This window comes from Larus michahellis, chromosome 14 (genome assembly GCF_964199755.1).
Source record: "Larus michahellis chromosome 14, bLarMic1.1, whole genome shotgun sequence".
Taxonomy (NCBI): domain Eukaryota; kingdom Metazoa; phylum Chordata; class Aves; order Charadriiformes; family Laridae; genus Larus; species Larus michahellis.
The window spans coordinates 2,978,849-2,992,860 of NC_133909.1; the positions used below are offsets into that span (position 1 = coordinate 2,978,849).

A 14,012-nucleotide genomic window follows, 5' to 3' on the forward strand; every position below is an offset into this window, starting at 1 on the left:
AAAAGCCCAGAGCAATGGAAAAGCAACCAAAGGAGGGGATGGGAGAGCTGCTCCAACCCCAATCCCTTCCGCCCCACTGCTGATGTGGGGTGTGAATTGCGTGGATGATATTTAGCAGCTTCTGCCACTTGCATTAGCTCCCCAGGCCCTGGATCTCACTTATGGACAGCAGGTCACTGCCACCTTCCCTCCCGCAGAGATGGAGCCCAGACTGGCCCCAGCAGAAGAAAGGCTGGCGTGGGCAGCCCACGTCCCTGGATGCCTCCCTGGGACTGTCCCCAGGGTGCCATCGGGAACCCCAACCAGGTGACATCGGATGGACCTGGACTGGGCGGCAACAGCAAAGCCTGTGTCACCCCCAACCAGCCAGACTGGGGTACACCTTGGGAAAGAAATTAGGGTGTCAACAAGACCCAGCACCCTTAGCAAGACCCAGCACCCTTATCACTGTGGGCAGCCACGTCCCAACCCCAGCTGCTGCTCGGCAGCACCCACGGGGGGGACCCAGCACCCACGAGAAGCTCATGTTGATCCACACAGGCCCCCTGAGCGTCCGCCCCTCTTGCAGAGGCATCAGCCCCGGTTTGCAGATAAAAGCTATTGCATTCTCGGCAAATATTGACAGCAGCTGGTTCTCAGTTAATATTTACCCTCAACTCAATAAAAAGCTTTTGCTTCAGCCTCGTGGCAGGTCACGAAGGCCGGGCAACAGGCATATAAGGTCCTGGCCAGCTTACCAGCAGAGGACACGTTTTTGGTGTTCTTAGCTCCAGTCGGGGGGAAAGGCCGTGGTGAGGGGCAGCACCGGGCTCCCCAGCCCCAGCAGGCCAACATCTCCCACACGGCATCTTTTGGCGGGGGTGAGGGAATCTCATATACTTGTAGGAAGGGAAAAGCTTTCGGACCAAAGTGGCCCCCTCACACAGCCTCCAGGACTGGTGATGGCGGTGATGGCACGGGAGCAGGATGTAGCAGACCCCCCACCACCACAGCACCGGGGCTTTCCCGGTGGTCTGCAAGACACGGCCTGATCGGCGTCACAGCAATAACTGACCGGGAAGGAGCTGGGGAAGTCCAGGGCCGCAGCAGCATGGGATGAGCATCCCCACATCCGTGCTGGCCCTGCAGCTCGGCGCTGGGGGGCTGGATGCAGCGCAAGAGCCCAGCCAGAGCTTGCCTGGTGGCCATGGCCATTTATCTGGGGGTAAATCAGCCAGCCCAGTGCCAACACCACAGAGGGCTTTGGGTTTGGTTTTTTTTTTCTTTTAATCTTTTTGTTCCTTTGAAAGCATCTTTCATCCCATCTGCTCCTACAGGCTCCCATCTCCGCAAGACATTGCTGCCGTGATGGAGACCCCGTATTTCACATCCCGGTCAGGGCTCTCCAAAGCCGGCGCCTGGTTCAAGGATGTGGGGAAGCCCCCCCAGCCTCAGCCGCAGCCCATCTCCAAGGCCTCCCCAGTCCTGCTCGGAGCCGGCCTTGCTGCGATGGCCCTGCGTAGGATTAAACAAGGGCCAAAATCCACTCTGTGTGATAACTGCTCTCCATAAGCCACCAAAAGACGGGGAGATTAGGAGAAACGGCCTTTTAGAAATAATTGGAAGAGCTGCTCCACTGGGAACAACAGGACATCTACGAGGAGTCCTTAATTAAGAGGAGCGCTGCTGCTGCCGATGGATGTGCCCAAAGCCGTATCACAAGGTAGTGTCTCGGCTGTAAAGAAAGAGCCGGGGAGTCCCTCAGCCCTATGGAAATCTCCACGCAAGGGCAGGCTCGAAGGCTCCAGCCACCTTCACGCCAATGAATGGACCCACTGTTACCACCCCACCGAGCATCTCAAACCGAGCACCTCCAACAAAGCCCAGGGCCGGGCGGGAGCAGCCAGCACGTGCTTTGCCATGGAAAAGACCCACCAGACTGAAAGGCGGCCAGGAAATAGTTACACGTTTTGCTAATTCACGCTGGTCCAGAGCTGAGTGAGAGTCCCGGCGATGCTCCCACCACCTTGCACGCAAAGCGGCCACCAAAAACACAACCCTGCCCTGCTCCTCCAAAGGAATCTGGTCTCACCCTGTGCTGGGCCACCAGGGAAAATCATCCAGAGGACGGAGGGCGTAGGTCCTCGCCTCCTGGAAATGCTGAGGTTCGGGTTGCACAAGGTAAATGTGGACACGGCGCCCAGGGGATTCACGAAGCAAGCGGGGTATGAGACAGCAACACCAGGAGAGTCTCGGGAACAAGTGCGGGGTGGTCAGTTTTTGGGGAAGCAGAGCCCGCGGCAGGGGGGCAGCGCTCACCAGGGGCCTTGAGCTCGTCGCTGATGAAGGTGAGCAGCTCGCGGAAGATGTCGCAGTAGGGCACGGGCCAGGTGAGGAAGCTGTGGTACACGCTGGCGGCTTTCAGGAGCAGGTCGGAGCCTGGTGGGAAGTGGGGAGCCTGCGGGGGGGGCCGGGGGGACACAGTTAGAAAGGGAGCGAGGACACGGGCCTTGAGCGCTGCGTAAAAACTGGAGGATTTAGGCTGGAAGCGGGAGGAGGAGAAGCAGATCGGAGCTGAGGTTAACCCCGTGACACCCCGTCCTCTCCCAGGGAAGGGTCAAGGGATCCCCACTGGGCACAGCTCCGGGAAAGCTTCATCCGCTCTGCACCTCCCCAACCTCCCGGCTGCGGCTCACGTGCCAAAGCCTATATATAAATTTCTTTTTAACAACCACAGAGCCATACAGATGAATCGCATTACAGCCTGTGCTTTTGCAAGATCTGGCAGCAATGATTTCCTTAGGATAATGATGCATTGTGCTAATAATAATAATAAAAAAAGTATTTCCTGTGAAGGCTCCACTCCTTTTCATTAGTGTTGCCTATATATTTTGCAGAAGTATAAAAAAATGTGATGAAAAAAAAAATTTGCCTTCTCCACACAGAGATATTGTCCGTCTCCCTTTCTCATTAGCCCAGCTTTAAATAAAAAGCTTAAAACCACTGAAGCTCATTTTTTTTCGGCTCTCAGCTTGTGCAATGATTGCCTGGTCTTGATCCCTGTAGATTCGTACAGGATCTTTTTTTTTTTTTTTTTTTTTTTGAGATGAATCGCTCACAGCGGAGCATGATGTTTCAGACAAAAGCCACCCCGATTTCGGTGAACTGTCCCACGTGGCTCCGTGGGGCCCTGGACCCCACGCCTCCCCACGGGCCGGGATCAAGGTACGTGCAGCAGCTTGGGACTTACATACAGGACCGCATAGTAGAAGAGCAGAGCCAGGGGCGGGACGAGGTCGTAGTCGCACTTCTCCTGCACCTGTAGGGAACAGCCCGAGGGCAGAAGGATGAGCCGCGCTGCTCGCCATGAGTGTTACCCAAAAACATCCTTGGAGGTACCGGGAGACTCCCCAACAGCGCAGCCGAGCACCCAACCCACACCATCACATCACCATCCCCAGCAGATTCCCTTGTCTCCAGGGGAAAATAACCCCTAAAGCCCCAGTAACCCCCGCCGCTGGGACAGGCAGGTCAGCACAGACTGTGGCTCTGCCTTTACCCTCGAGAAGCCGGATTTGGCCAAGCTCCCAGCCCTCCGATGCTCCTGATCTGTGCAGGGTTGCATGAAATGCCATGAAACTGTCTCAAAGCAGGCAGCCCAGCCCCTGCAAGCGGCTGCGAACCTCAGCAGCACACTACAAACCACGGAATTTTGTCCCAGCCTCTGTCATTGAAGAGCCAGCAGAATTATTTCACCGAGGGACACAGCGACGGCCCAAGGATATGCTCGCAGACACTGTCTCCCCCTTGTTCATCAGCACGGCACGAAGGGCAATAAACCCTTATGCAAACCCTAATGTAATAAAATGCTATCTGCGACTAGATCAATTCCAGCCATTAAAAAAAAAAATTAAAAAAAAAATGGATTAAACCGAATCGTACTAATCTTAACTGGTATCTGCTCCACAGCTAGACAGCCTTTCCCAAAAAAATGAAAGGCAGCATTTACCCCATCACATGAATCCCAGCGCTGGGGGTTTAGGAAACACATCACTGTTTCCTGCCACATCAAGGGATTCCTCCGAGGTGCTCCCGGCCACAGCCCCAGTCATCTTTGCTCGACCGACGATGCCTCGAGCTTCTCCAGCACATGACAGAACCGCGGCGGGACGGTACCATCGGTCCCACGGCCGTTTCGCCTCCCCATTGTGCTTATCCCAACAGTCGCCCGTTGGGATGCTACGCCCTGAGAACCCTGCGTGGTCCCCAGCGCCCCAGCTCCGCTCCTGGCCCGGCAGGAAGCCCGCCAGAGCCGTGGCAAAGTTTCCACCAAAAACAACAGGAAACCTTCAGTTTGCTCTGATTTGGACTAGCAGCTCCCCAGGCGTAAGCTGGGAAGGTCTGGGGAAGGCCGGCCCCATCCGTGCAGCCCTACAACCCTGTGTCCTGGTTTGAGTGACACAGGACTAATTTCTCTTCTAACGCCTGGGAAAACTGCACTTTTAGCAGACTCTAGTGTCTGAATTTGTGAAATATTTACTTTATAGCCAGCTCTGGTGTGCGAGTTTCAGGTCTCAGTGCACAGGGATGAGGAGGAGCGAGACCCCGGCACTTGCCCCAAGCTGCCAACAGGATTATTTCGTACCACGAACGTCACGTTCAATATAAATTACAGTTTGCTGAGGAGTTCTCTCCCTCCCTTGCTGGCTGCCGTCCTGAGCACTCCTTGCCCCGGTGCCAGAGCCCTGAGCCCTTCCCTTCCTCCCGCAGCCGCAGCGCTCGCCGGGTCCCACATCGGCTGTCCCTGCGGGGAGTGCAGGGCCTCCTGTGATGGAATGGGCTGGGAATAGTCCTTGTGTGTTTAATATTGATATTGTGATCAGTATTGGTTCTTTAGTGTTATTAGTGTTAATTATTTAGTCTTATCCTATTAAATCTGTTTATATTTCAACCCTCGGGTTTCCTTGTTTTTTCCCAATTCCCCTTCCTGGTTGGGGAGGGGTCATCAGGTGAGAGAATAATGGCCTAAACAACAATAAATTGTTGTGGGGCCTCAAACCATGACACCTGGGCTGCTGCCGCACGGCGCCAAGCAGCGCTTCAGGAAATCAAACCCCTTCCCCGCGGATCTGCGGTGCTGCCCGAAGAGCAGGTATTGGAGCTGGGCTTTTCCCTTGCTCTTCCTGTGTGCCGGAAGGACACACAGGGCTGTTCCACCAGCATTTCGGACCTGTGAACCCAGCATCTCCCGTGTCCAAGCTCCAGTGCTCCAGCAATACCTTACCACAACCCAAAATCACCCACCAAGCTCTGCAAAACCCCACTTGGGGCAAGTCCCAGAGCTGATACCACCTCAAAGCACCGCAGCCCCCTCCCACCCCCCGGCAGCCCCCGACTCACCTCTTTGGCTTTGCCGAGGATCTTCTCCACCAGGATGAGGTAGTTGCCGGCGTCTCGGCTCACCAGCTCCTGCAGGCTCCAGCAGTTCAGGCACAGCCCGGCTGCGGGGGAAGACAGAGCCGCCATCACTCACGGCCCCCTCCGAGACCACGGGAGGGACGAACAACGGGAAGGGGTCGGGGCGAAGGCGTTCGCCACCTGCGTCAGATCACGGCAGAGGAAAGAAAACCTTGTGCCCTCATTCTGGACAGATCTAATCTCGCCGAATGGTGCTTATCTCGGCAGCATCGCTTCGTACCCGAGCGCCTTCGTGCTCACGCAGCCCAGCGCGGTCTTCCCCGGGAGGCTGGAGAGCTGACGCGCCTGCGCCGCCTCGTGCATGCTGCCGAGGCCGGAGGGATGTGCGTGGCATGGGTGGATGCCCACCTTCATTCTGCCCCAGCACAGAAACCCCACCAGTACACCCCCCCCCGAGCCCTGCCACCCCCGGGCCCAAATGCCCCAGATGCTCCATCCCAACCATAAACTCCTTCAATTGCTGCAAAATTCAGCTCCCGCCAGGCACACGTCCAACATCCTCCAGCTGCACCGTGGGAGGGGAGATGCTGCAACCCACCGACCAGCTTCCCCATCACATCAGCGTGGTGACAGTCAGACCTCGCGTCAGCATCGTTGTTAAGCCTGCCCAGCATTTATTCCACCTCTTAGCACCTTCAAATTTTCACTAAATGTATTAAAACCCCACCAGGAGATGACCCAGATATGGAGAGAGGAGAATTGCCGTGCAAAGGGATGGAGGGTCCTTCACGCCGGTTGATTGAAAACCCCCCCGTCCTCCATCCCCAGACATCTGCCTCTCGCTGCTGGGACCCGACCGGTGACAATGGCCCAAGGTGTTTCCCGAAGCCGTCGCTTTTCTTGGCGGTCAGGGCCACCTCCCAGATGGTCGCAGAGGAAACGCTCTGCGCGAAGGCTGCCGGGCGCCTCCATTCATCCCAGCCCCGCATCCCAGGGGAGGAGGCGGTGCTCTCCGGCTCGGGACCTGCAGACCAAGGGAGCAGCAGCACCACCTCCTCCTCCTCCTCCCTGCCAGGCACTGCCCACAGCCCCATGGAGAAAAGTTATGGGGAAATTTCAAGCGAACAGCCTAGCCAATATTGACAAGGGTCCGTGTTTGCGTCTCCCCCATCGCCATGGACTTTTCCCCCAGGAGTGGACACAGGGCAGACATCACGCACAGCCCGGTCACAGCCCACGGCACAGTGCCGGGGGTGCCGGCATCGGGGCTCTTCCAAGCTCAGTCCAAAAGGAAAACCAAGAGAAGGAGAGCGTCTCTCACTGCAGGGAAGCGGGGGCTAATGATCAGAGAGGAAAAATAAATATAAATCCAGCCACTCTTTACTCACCCGGTCTATTAAGTGGCACAGAAACATAAAAAACACCAGCCCACGTGTGTTGGCTGTCGCGTTGGAGCTAACGAGGAAGAAACAATGCCGTGAGCTGGCAAGAGACAGCAGAATTCATCACACGTCTACAGGACAGACACTGTCTGTCCCTCAAATGTTATTCCCAAGCTGCAGAAGCTACAAATCCATCAAACGTACCAACACGTAAATGCCAGAAAAACACCTTTACACACCTTCTAGGTGTTAAACAAGATGAATTTAAACCAGGGGAGAGGTCTGCTGTGGCCCAGCAGGGAGAAGGGTGAGGCCAAGACAAGCAAAACTGGTGCTAAGGTTGCAAAAACAGCCTTCACTTGTCCACCCCCCCCCGCCATGGACAGGCGTTTGCTCACCAAGACACACGCTATTTCTGTGGCTTTATGCCTAGCTTGGATGTGAATTACCAGGGCAGGAGCATTCCCTCGTAGGAAAGCCCCCCCCGCCCTGGTGCCATGCAACTTTTTACTTTCAATGAATCAACATTTGCCAGCCGAGAAAGATCCTGCTGGAAAGCTTCCAAGGAGCTCAGATGCACTCGCTGTTAACGACAGCTGCAATTCTTAATTTGCCTCTGGTACTGCCAGCATCTCGCTGGGTTTGCGGACACCCAGAGCACAACCTTAGATTGTGGTATCTTGTCAGCGAGGGCATAGCCACAGCGACCCGCTAATTCAGCGATGCTCCAGACTTCCTTCGAGCCACTTTCCTACACCATGGAATCACAGAATGGTTCGGGTTGGAAGGGACCTTAAATATCATCCAGTTCCACCTCCTGCCCTTGGCAGGGACACCTCCCACCAGATCAGGTTGCTCAAAGCCCCATCCAACGTGGTCAAAGCCATGGCTCTGCCCAGGATGACTCCGGCAAACTGCTCAAATAAATCAATATTGTCCCAGGGCACCACATCCTCCAGGGAAAGCCCCAGCACCTGTGAGATAGTCAAGAAAGCCCAGCAGAAGTGGTCAGAGCTGCCGGGAGCTTTGCTGACCTCGACAAGAAGCAGCTGGGCTCACATGGTGCCTTGAAACAACCCGACCTGCATCAGCCGGGAGGATTACTTCTCCCAAGAACTTCTCCCATACACCTCTCCCAAGGAACAGGTGACAGGACAAGTGGAAATGGCCTCAAGTTGCACCAGGGGAGATTTAGGATGGATATTCAGAAAAATTGTTACACTGAAAGGGTTATTAAGCATTGGAACAGGCTGCCCAGGGAAGTGATGGAATCACCATCCCAGGACAAGGGGTAACGGGCACAAACTTGACCATAGGGAGTTCCACCTCAACACGAGGAGGAACTTCTTTGCTGTGAGGGTGGCAGAGCCCTGGCACAGGCTGCCCCGAGAGGTGGTGGAGTCTCCGTCTCTGGAGACATCCCAAACCCGCCTGGAGGCGTTCCTGTGCCACCTGCTGTGGGTGACCCTGCTCTGGCAGGGGGTTGGACTGGGTGATCTCCAGAGGTCCCTGCCAACCCCGGCCAGTCTGGGATTCTGTGGAGGTATTTAAAAGCTGAGCAGACGTGGTGCTGAGGGACATGGTTTAGTGGTGGAGTTGGCAGTGTTAGGTTGATGGCTGGACTCAATGATCTTAAAGGTCTCTTTCCAACCAAAACGATTCTATGATTATCTCACCCAAGAGAGCCCGTCCCCACCCAGGGGGAAGCCTGGCCGCGGGGAGCAGGATCCGGGAAAGCAGCAGAGCTGAGCTCCATCGCGGAGCATCGCCGGGCGAGGAGAACACCACTTCCTGCGCCAGCGTAACCACAAATACAAATAGCCCAGCAAGAGCCCAGCGAGACGCAGGCTCTTTCCTTCCTCTCACTTCTAGCGAGGGAGGAGGGAACTGCGGCAGCAGCGGCTGGCTGCCTTATTCAGCCTGGAGAAGAGAAGGCTCCGGGGAGACCTTCGAGCCCCTTCCAGTCCCTGAAGGGGGCCTACAGGAAAGCTGGGGAGGGGCTGTTTGCAAGGGCATGTAGCGACAGGACGAGGGGCAATGGTTTAAACTAGAGCAGGGCAGGTTTAGATGAGACATTAGGCAGAAGTTCTTTGCACTGAGGGTGGTGAGACACTGGCCCAGGTTGCCCAGAGAGGGGGTGGAGGCCCCATCCCTGGAGACCTTCAAGGCCAGGCTGGATGAGGCTCTGAGCAACCTGATCCAGTTGAAGATGTCCCTGCTGACTGCAGGGGGTTGGACTAGATGGCCTTGAGAGGTCCCTTCCTACCCAACATGTTCTAGGATTCTACTCTGTGCTGAATGGGCAGAGGGGGAGGCGCTGGGGCAAGGCCGCTGTGAAGGGGCAAGGGACAAGCAGAGACAAGGGCAGGGCTCAAGAGAAGTGTCTTACAAATATCATTTAGACCCATTTTGGGGTCTTCTAACAGGAACTGTGAGCTGAAGCACAAGGACACAGCCAAGTATATCCGAATAGCATCGCTACAAGCAGAATTTCTGTTTAACTCAAGGCACGGGGATTCCCCTGGGATGAAGCCAAGCAGCGCTGGGAGGCAGCAGGTTGCCAGGGGCTGGGATCCGAAATCTGGCAGAGCAGCATTAACCAAAACACACCAAACCAGCTGCGTCCTTGCCAAAAATAGTCTCGAGCACAAAACGCAGCTTGGAAATCCTGGACACAATAAACAAAGACTACCGGGCATCAGTCAGGAGAGGAGATCCAGACCTGGGTGGGAATTCCCTTCTCTCCACACACAGGCCAGGTCACAAGCATCCATTTACCAACCACTGGAAGCAAAATTAGTCCCTGAAGCCATATCATCCCATGTATCCAGCCTAAAAAGGTTATTTGGGCACAGAGGGTGATGCTCCTCATGATCACAGCCCATGGTGACATTAAAAGCAGGAAGGAGCCACCCACCTGCACGCACACTCTCCGTCCCTCTGCAGATGTCCTGCATCCGCTGGGGACACAGCTGGGTGCTGCGGTAGCAGCCGGCGACTTTTATGAACTGCAGAGCAGCACTTGGTTCATTCCCAGGCCGGGGAAAGGCTGCAGCCAGGTGAGACACCCAGTCCCGAAAGTTTGATTTGCAGCCGCTCTTCCGTCTCAGCACCCCCAAGCTGATGGTCCGCTGCTGGCTTGGTGTGATGGTGGATCGCGCCACCGCACCGGGTCAGGCCACAGATGACAGGGTTTTACACCCAGACAAGGCAGCACAGAGCACAAAGTCCAAACGGGGTTCGTTCCCTTGCGCCCAGGTTTGCTCAAAACCAGCAGCACCAGACCATGCCGGGCACCCTCCCTGTGCCGGGGTGGACCAGGGTAGGATGCGCACCGAGAGCAAGTAGAAAGCTTGAACCAGGTTTTCGCCTGAGGTTTGCACTTGCTCTGTAGTTCCCCAAAAAAGCATTTCTCACTAGGAGATGCAAGTGAGACCCCAGATCTACAAGGAGCCCGCAGCTCGGGGATGCCCTGGATGTCCCCACAGGCGAGCAGGGAGATGCTCCCTGCCGTCACCACAAGCAGGGAGATGCTGTGCTCCCCGTCGCTGCCTCTCTACCAAGTTGTGCAAGCGCTAGAAAATCCTGTGTTGGTGGGGAAACACTTCCCCTCACTCACCTAAGCCCATAGCAAGGCCGGGTTTGCAGAGCTCGGGCGGGTGCCTCTCGGCTGAGGGAAGCAGCAAGTAAAGTCACACGCACAAACTGCTCAACACCTTAAAGGAGAGTGGTCCCCGTGGGAGCTGCGGGGCAAGCTCTGGCTCTGGAGGTGTCAAGACGCACCTTGTGCGGGCAGCACAAACCAGGACTTCACCTTCCATCCCCTGAATGCAACGAGTTCATCGCAAGAGGCACCGGAGACCTCCCAGGAAGGCAGCGGGAAGCTCCATGGCTAAAAAACTGCTTACTTCCACCCTGCCCTCACGCTCATCCATCCGGTTTTGCTCCACTAAAACAGCGACCCAGCGCTATTTATTTTTTTTCTTTATACGTGGAGAATGAGTCAGATTTATCTGCCAGCAACACAGGCAGCCCAGAGCACAGCGCGGTCCCAGCCGGGGGATGCTGGGGCTGAGACACACGGAGCCGCAGCAGAGACAGGACTAAGCCGTGTTCATCTCCAACTGAGCCCAACATGATGCAGACCCAAAGAAAAAAGCTCTTTTTGGGAGAGCAAAACCCCCAGCAAAGCCTCCGAGCACGGACGCGAGACCCCCTCACCGGGAGGGAGCTCGGGCGCGGAGCACGCTCTCGCTTTGATCGCTATCGGCGTCCACGAAGACGCCGGCAGCGTGCCGGGAGCGGGGTGGCAGCGGCCCCGTGGGCGGCCTCGGAAGGATGAGGCTTTGCGATTTCTTTTCTGAGAAGTGCACCGAGGCGCCCTCCCCTCCCAGAGCAGCTCCTTCCTGACCCCGGTGGTTGACGTTTCCCCTCCGCCGCCCTTCATAGGGGGCAACTGTCAAGTCGGAAAAAAAAAGAAAAAAAAAAAAAAAAGAAGAAATAAAGCAGAAATATCGCGTGCCCAAGCTGCCTTCGCCCACGGCACTTGGGCTGGGCATCAGCTCCCGATGCCGTCAGAAGTGACACAGCTGAAGGGGTGAAAAGCAGATGTCTCCGTTTCCTCCCTCCCCCAGACCCACTCCCACCATTTCCACCGTGCCCTCACCAGAATGAGGTGGTTTTCTCCAAGGGACTGCCCAGAGGAAGGGCCCACTGGCAGCGGTTTGTAAGCAGAGGGCTTGGAGGTGCCCGAAGCGCAGGGGACAGCAACAGCCCTGCATCCCTTGGGATGCATCCCGCACCCCGCAGGGGTCCAACCCACGGCTGCTGTTTCCAAGCAGCTGCTTGGAATCCCCTGAGCAGGACACAGCAGCACCTCCCAGGGCTGGAGCCACCCCTGGTGCTTCCAGCCGGCCTGGGCGGTGACCTCAGCACGAAAACCCATCACAAGCCCGGAGGAGTGGGGTGAAATGTTGACATTTGCGAGGCGTAGTAACCAGCGCCCCTTAATTCTGCACTTAGAGCTGGAAGTATTTCAGACATTGCACTTCGCTCCACGGTGACTAAGGTGGAGGATCCCCACACCAGACTTCTCTTCATTCCCCACGAGGGTATTTAGATGACTGCAACTGAGCAGGATCTTAAACTTCTCTTCGTTAGAGCTGAGCAGACTGAACTCCCTGGGCACCACGTGAGACGTATCACCAAACACTCCCCTCCTCCACCAGTGGCCTCCATCCATCATCCTCCCTCACCAGCATCCTTCACCCGCTCTGGTTCGCGTGCAGCCCCGCGGCAGAGACACAACAGCTCCTTCCCACTCCTGCGACCTTCTGGACGCTGGGTGCCCCCCAGCCTCTCCAGCAGCTCTCCATCCACCACCACCCCCCAGCCCTTCTCACGCCTCTGACTCCCCAGGACGGCATCGCCGGCCCCACCAGCACCCAGACCCGAGCTCAGCACTCTCCTTCACCAAAGGCTCCCCCATTCCACTGCTCAACAGCAAGAAATAAAGTATTTTTCTTCTTTTAGCTTGTTGTGATTTGACTCTCGTCTCTCCAGCCACATGGAGGAAGACAAATGGGACGTCATCTCAAGAGGGTGCCCGCGAGGAAAAGGTCATTCTTTTCTAGCACTTTTCTAACAGTTTTGGGGTTTGTTTTGTGAGTCAGAGACAATTCATTTTAATTTGGTTCCTGCAATAAACGCTGCAGTTCAGGAAAGACTTTCTGTTTAGACTCCAGAGCCAACCATGGGTATAAATCTGTGCTATACCCAGGGTATAAATCTGTGAGGGCTGAAGCACTCACACTTCTCCTCTTCGCTGCCTTCACAGACCTCAGATAGTCAGTCACTCACGCGGGGGGGAAACAACGCATGGGAAGCAATTACTCACCCACTCTGGAGCAACCTCCTGTAAAATTATCGTGTAAAAATAAAGCATTAAATAATCTGAAAAGGAACAAAATCCTAGCAAGGTCTCAGCGCAAAAAGCTGCAACGTGGTGCACGTTATTGTGGCGTGCGGGAACGGTAAAAAGGAGGGGAAAGCAAATAAATTGGGAAATAGAAGTGATATAGGAAGTTAAAAAACGAGAAAGGAGAAGGCTTTGGCGCAGTTAAGAACAAGGTGGAGAGATTCATTGACTATAGAAGGAACAGAGCCCTGCCATAAATAACAGCCTGGATCTGACACAGGGCAGCAATAATTACACTGTTGCTTGAAACTCGGAGAAAGCAGAAGAACATGAGAACATTTCTGCTCTGTTTCTGAAAGGAAATAGGATACACTGTTAAGGGGCGTAGGTACATCTCTGCATTCTGCTCTGTTTTCCCTAAATCGTACGTGTTACGGCAACGGTGAAATACTTCCTACTCCGACTGCAAGGGGGTAGGATGTGAAACGGCAGCTCTTCAAAGCAAACGTGTTAAAATCCAGCAGGGCTGGAGAGCTCGAAGCAGGACAACGGCCCCCGTGGACGAGCACCGAAGGCGTTGGCCAAGAAGCGCTGCCCCGGGGGCTGCCCAGGAGCGCCGCAAAGCCATTTACATCCCATCCGCCGACGGGAACGGGGTTCACTGGAGACTTTTGGCAACAGCACAAATGCTTTACGATGCGAGGGAACGCCCGAGATTCTCCCAGGAATTCGGTCAGGTCATTCCGCTAAACCCCAACAAAAGCCACACGAAGAGGATTGAAAGCCAGCACGTGGAGAGATAGGAGAAAATCATTAGAAACGAGGACTCGCTGGGCAGCACAACTGCTTCCAACAGAGCCCACCACCACCTGACCCCTGCCCCGTACAGTCTTGTCTTTGCTAATGAGCCGGAAAAATTACGAAGTCATTTTTTAAAGGCTACCCTAACACAAACGCCAGCGCTGAGGGGCTGGGATTAGAGAAGGGCAGAGTTTGTGAGTGACACAGGAATTGATTAATTGTAATTACAGGAAGAGGTGAGTTATGCGGCGCACAATGAACTGCTTGGCGAGATGGGACTCCTTTGGACACGCACTGTAACGGTGCCAAACGCGAGGTCCCGCTTCCAGGAACCGGGAATGTAGGTCACACTTCAGGGCTTGCTTCCCAGAACGCGGGGAGACCAAAAGGATCCAGGAGTCCTGGTCAGAGCTGCGTGAACCAAGACTCTACAAGATGCCACAGCACGGGGAGCTGGCCTCACGCCGGTGGGTGCAAGAAAACGGGCAGGGCGAGAGGGATTACTCCAGTATTTG

At 55.5% G+C, this 14,012-nt stretch overlaps 1 protein-coding gene across 4 annotated transcripts in view; it reads right to left on the reverse strand.

Annotated features, from left to right (window-relative positions):
• Window positions 1-14,012, reverse strand: part of PIK3R5 (phosphoinositide-3-kinase regulatory subunit 5) — a 67,879-nt gene that overhangs the window by 16,480 nt on the left and 37,387 nt on the right. For 3 of the 4 annotated variants that reach the window (XM_074607816.1, XM_074607814.1, XM_074607815.1), the window contains exons 3-5: window positions 5,380-5,480; window positions 3,230-3,298; window positions 2,299-2,437 (exon numbers count right to left, since the gene is read on the reverse strand). In XM_074607816.1, coding sequence (XP_074463917.1) covers window positions 2,299-2,437; window positions 3,230-3,298; window positions 5,380-5,480 — 309 coding nt within the window. The remainder of the gene's footprint in view (window positions 1-2,298; window positions 2,438-3,229; window positions 3,299-5,379; window positions 5,481-14,012) is intronic. The other variant, XM_074607818.1, reaches the window with a different exon arrangement.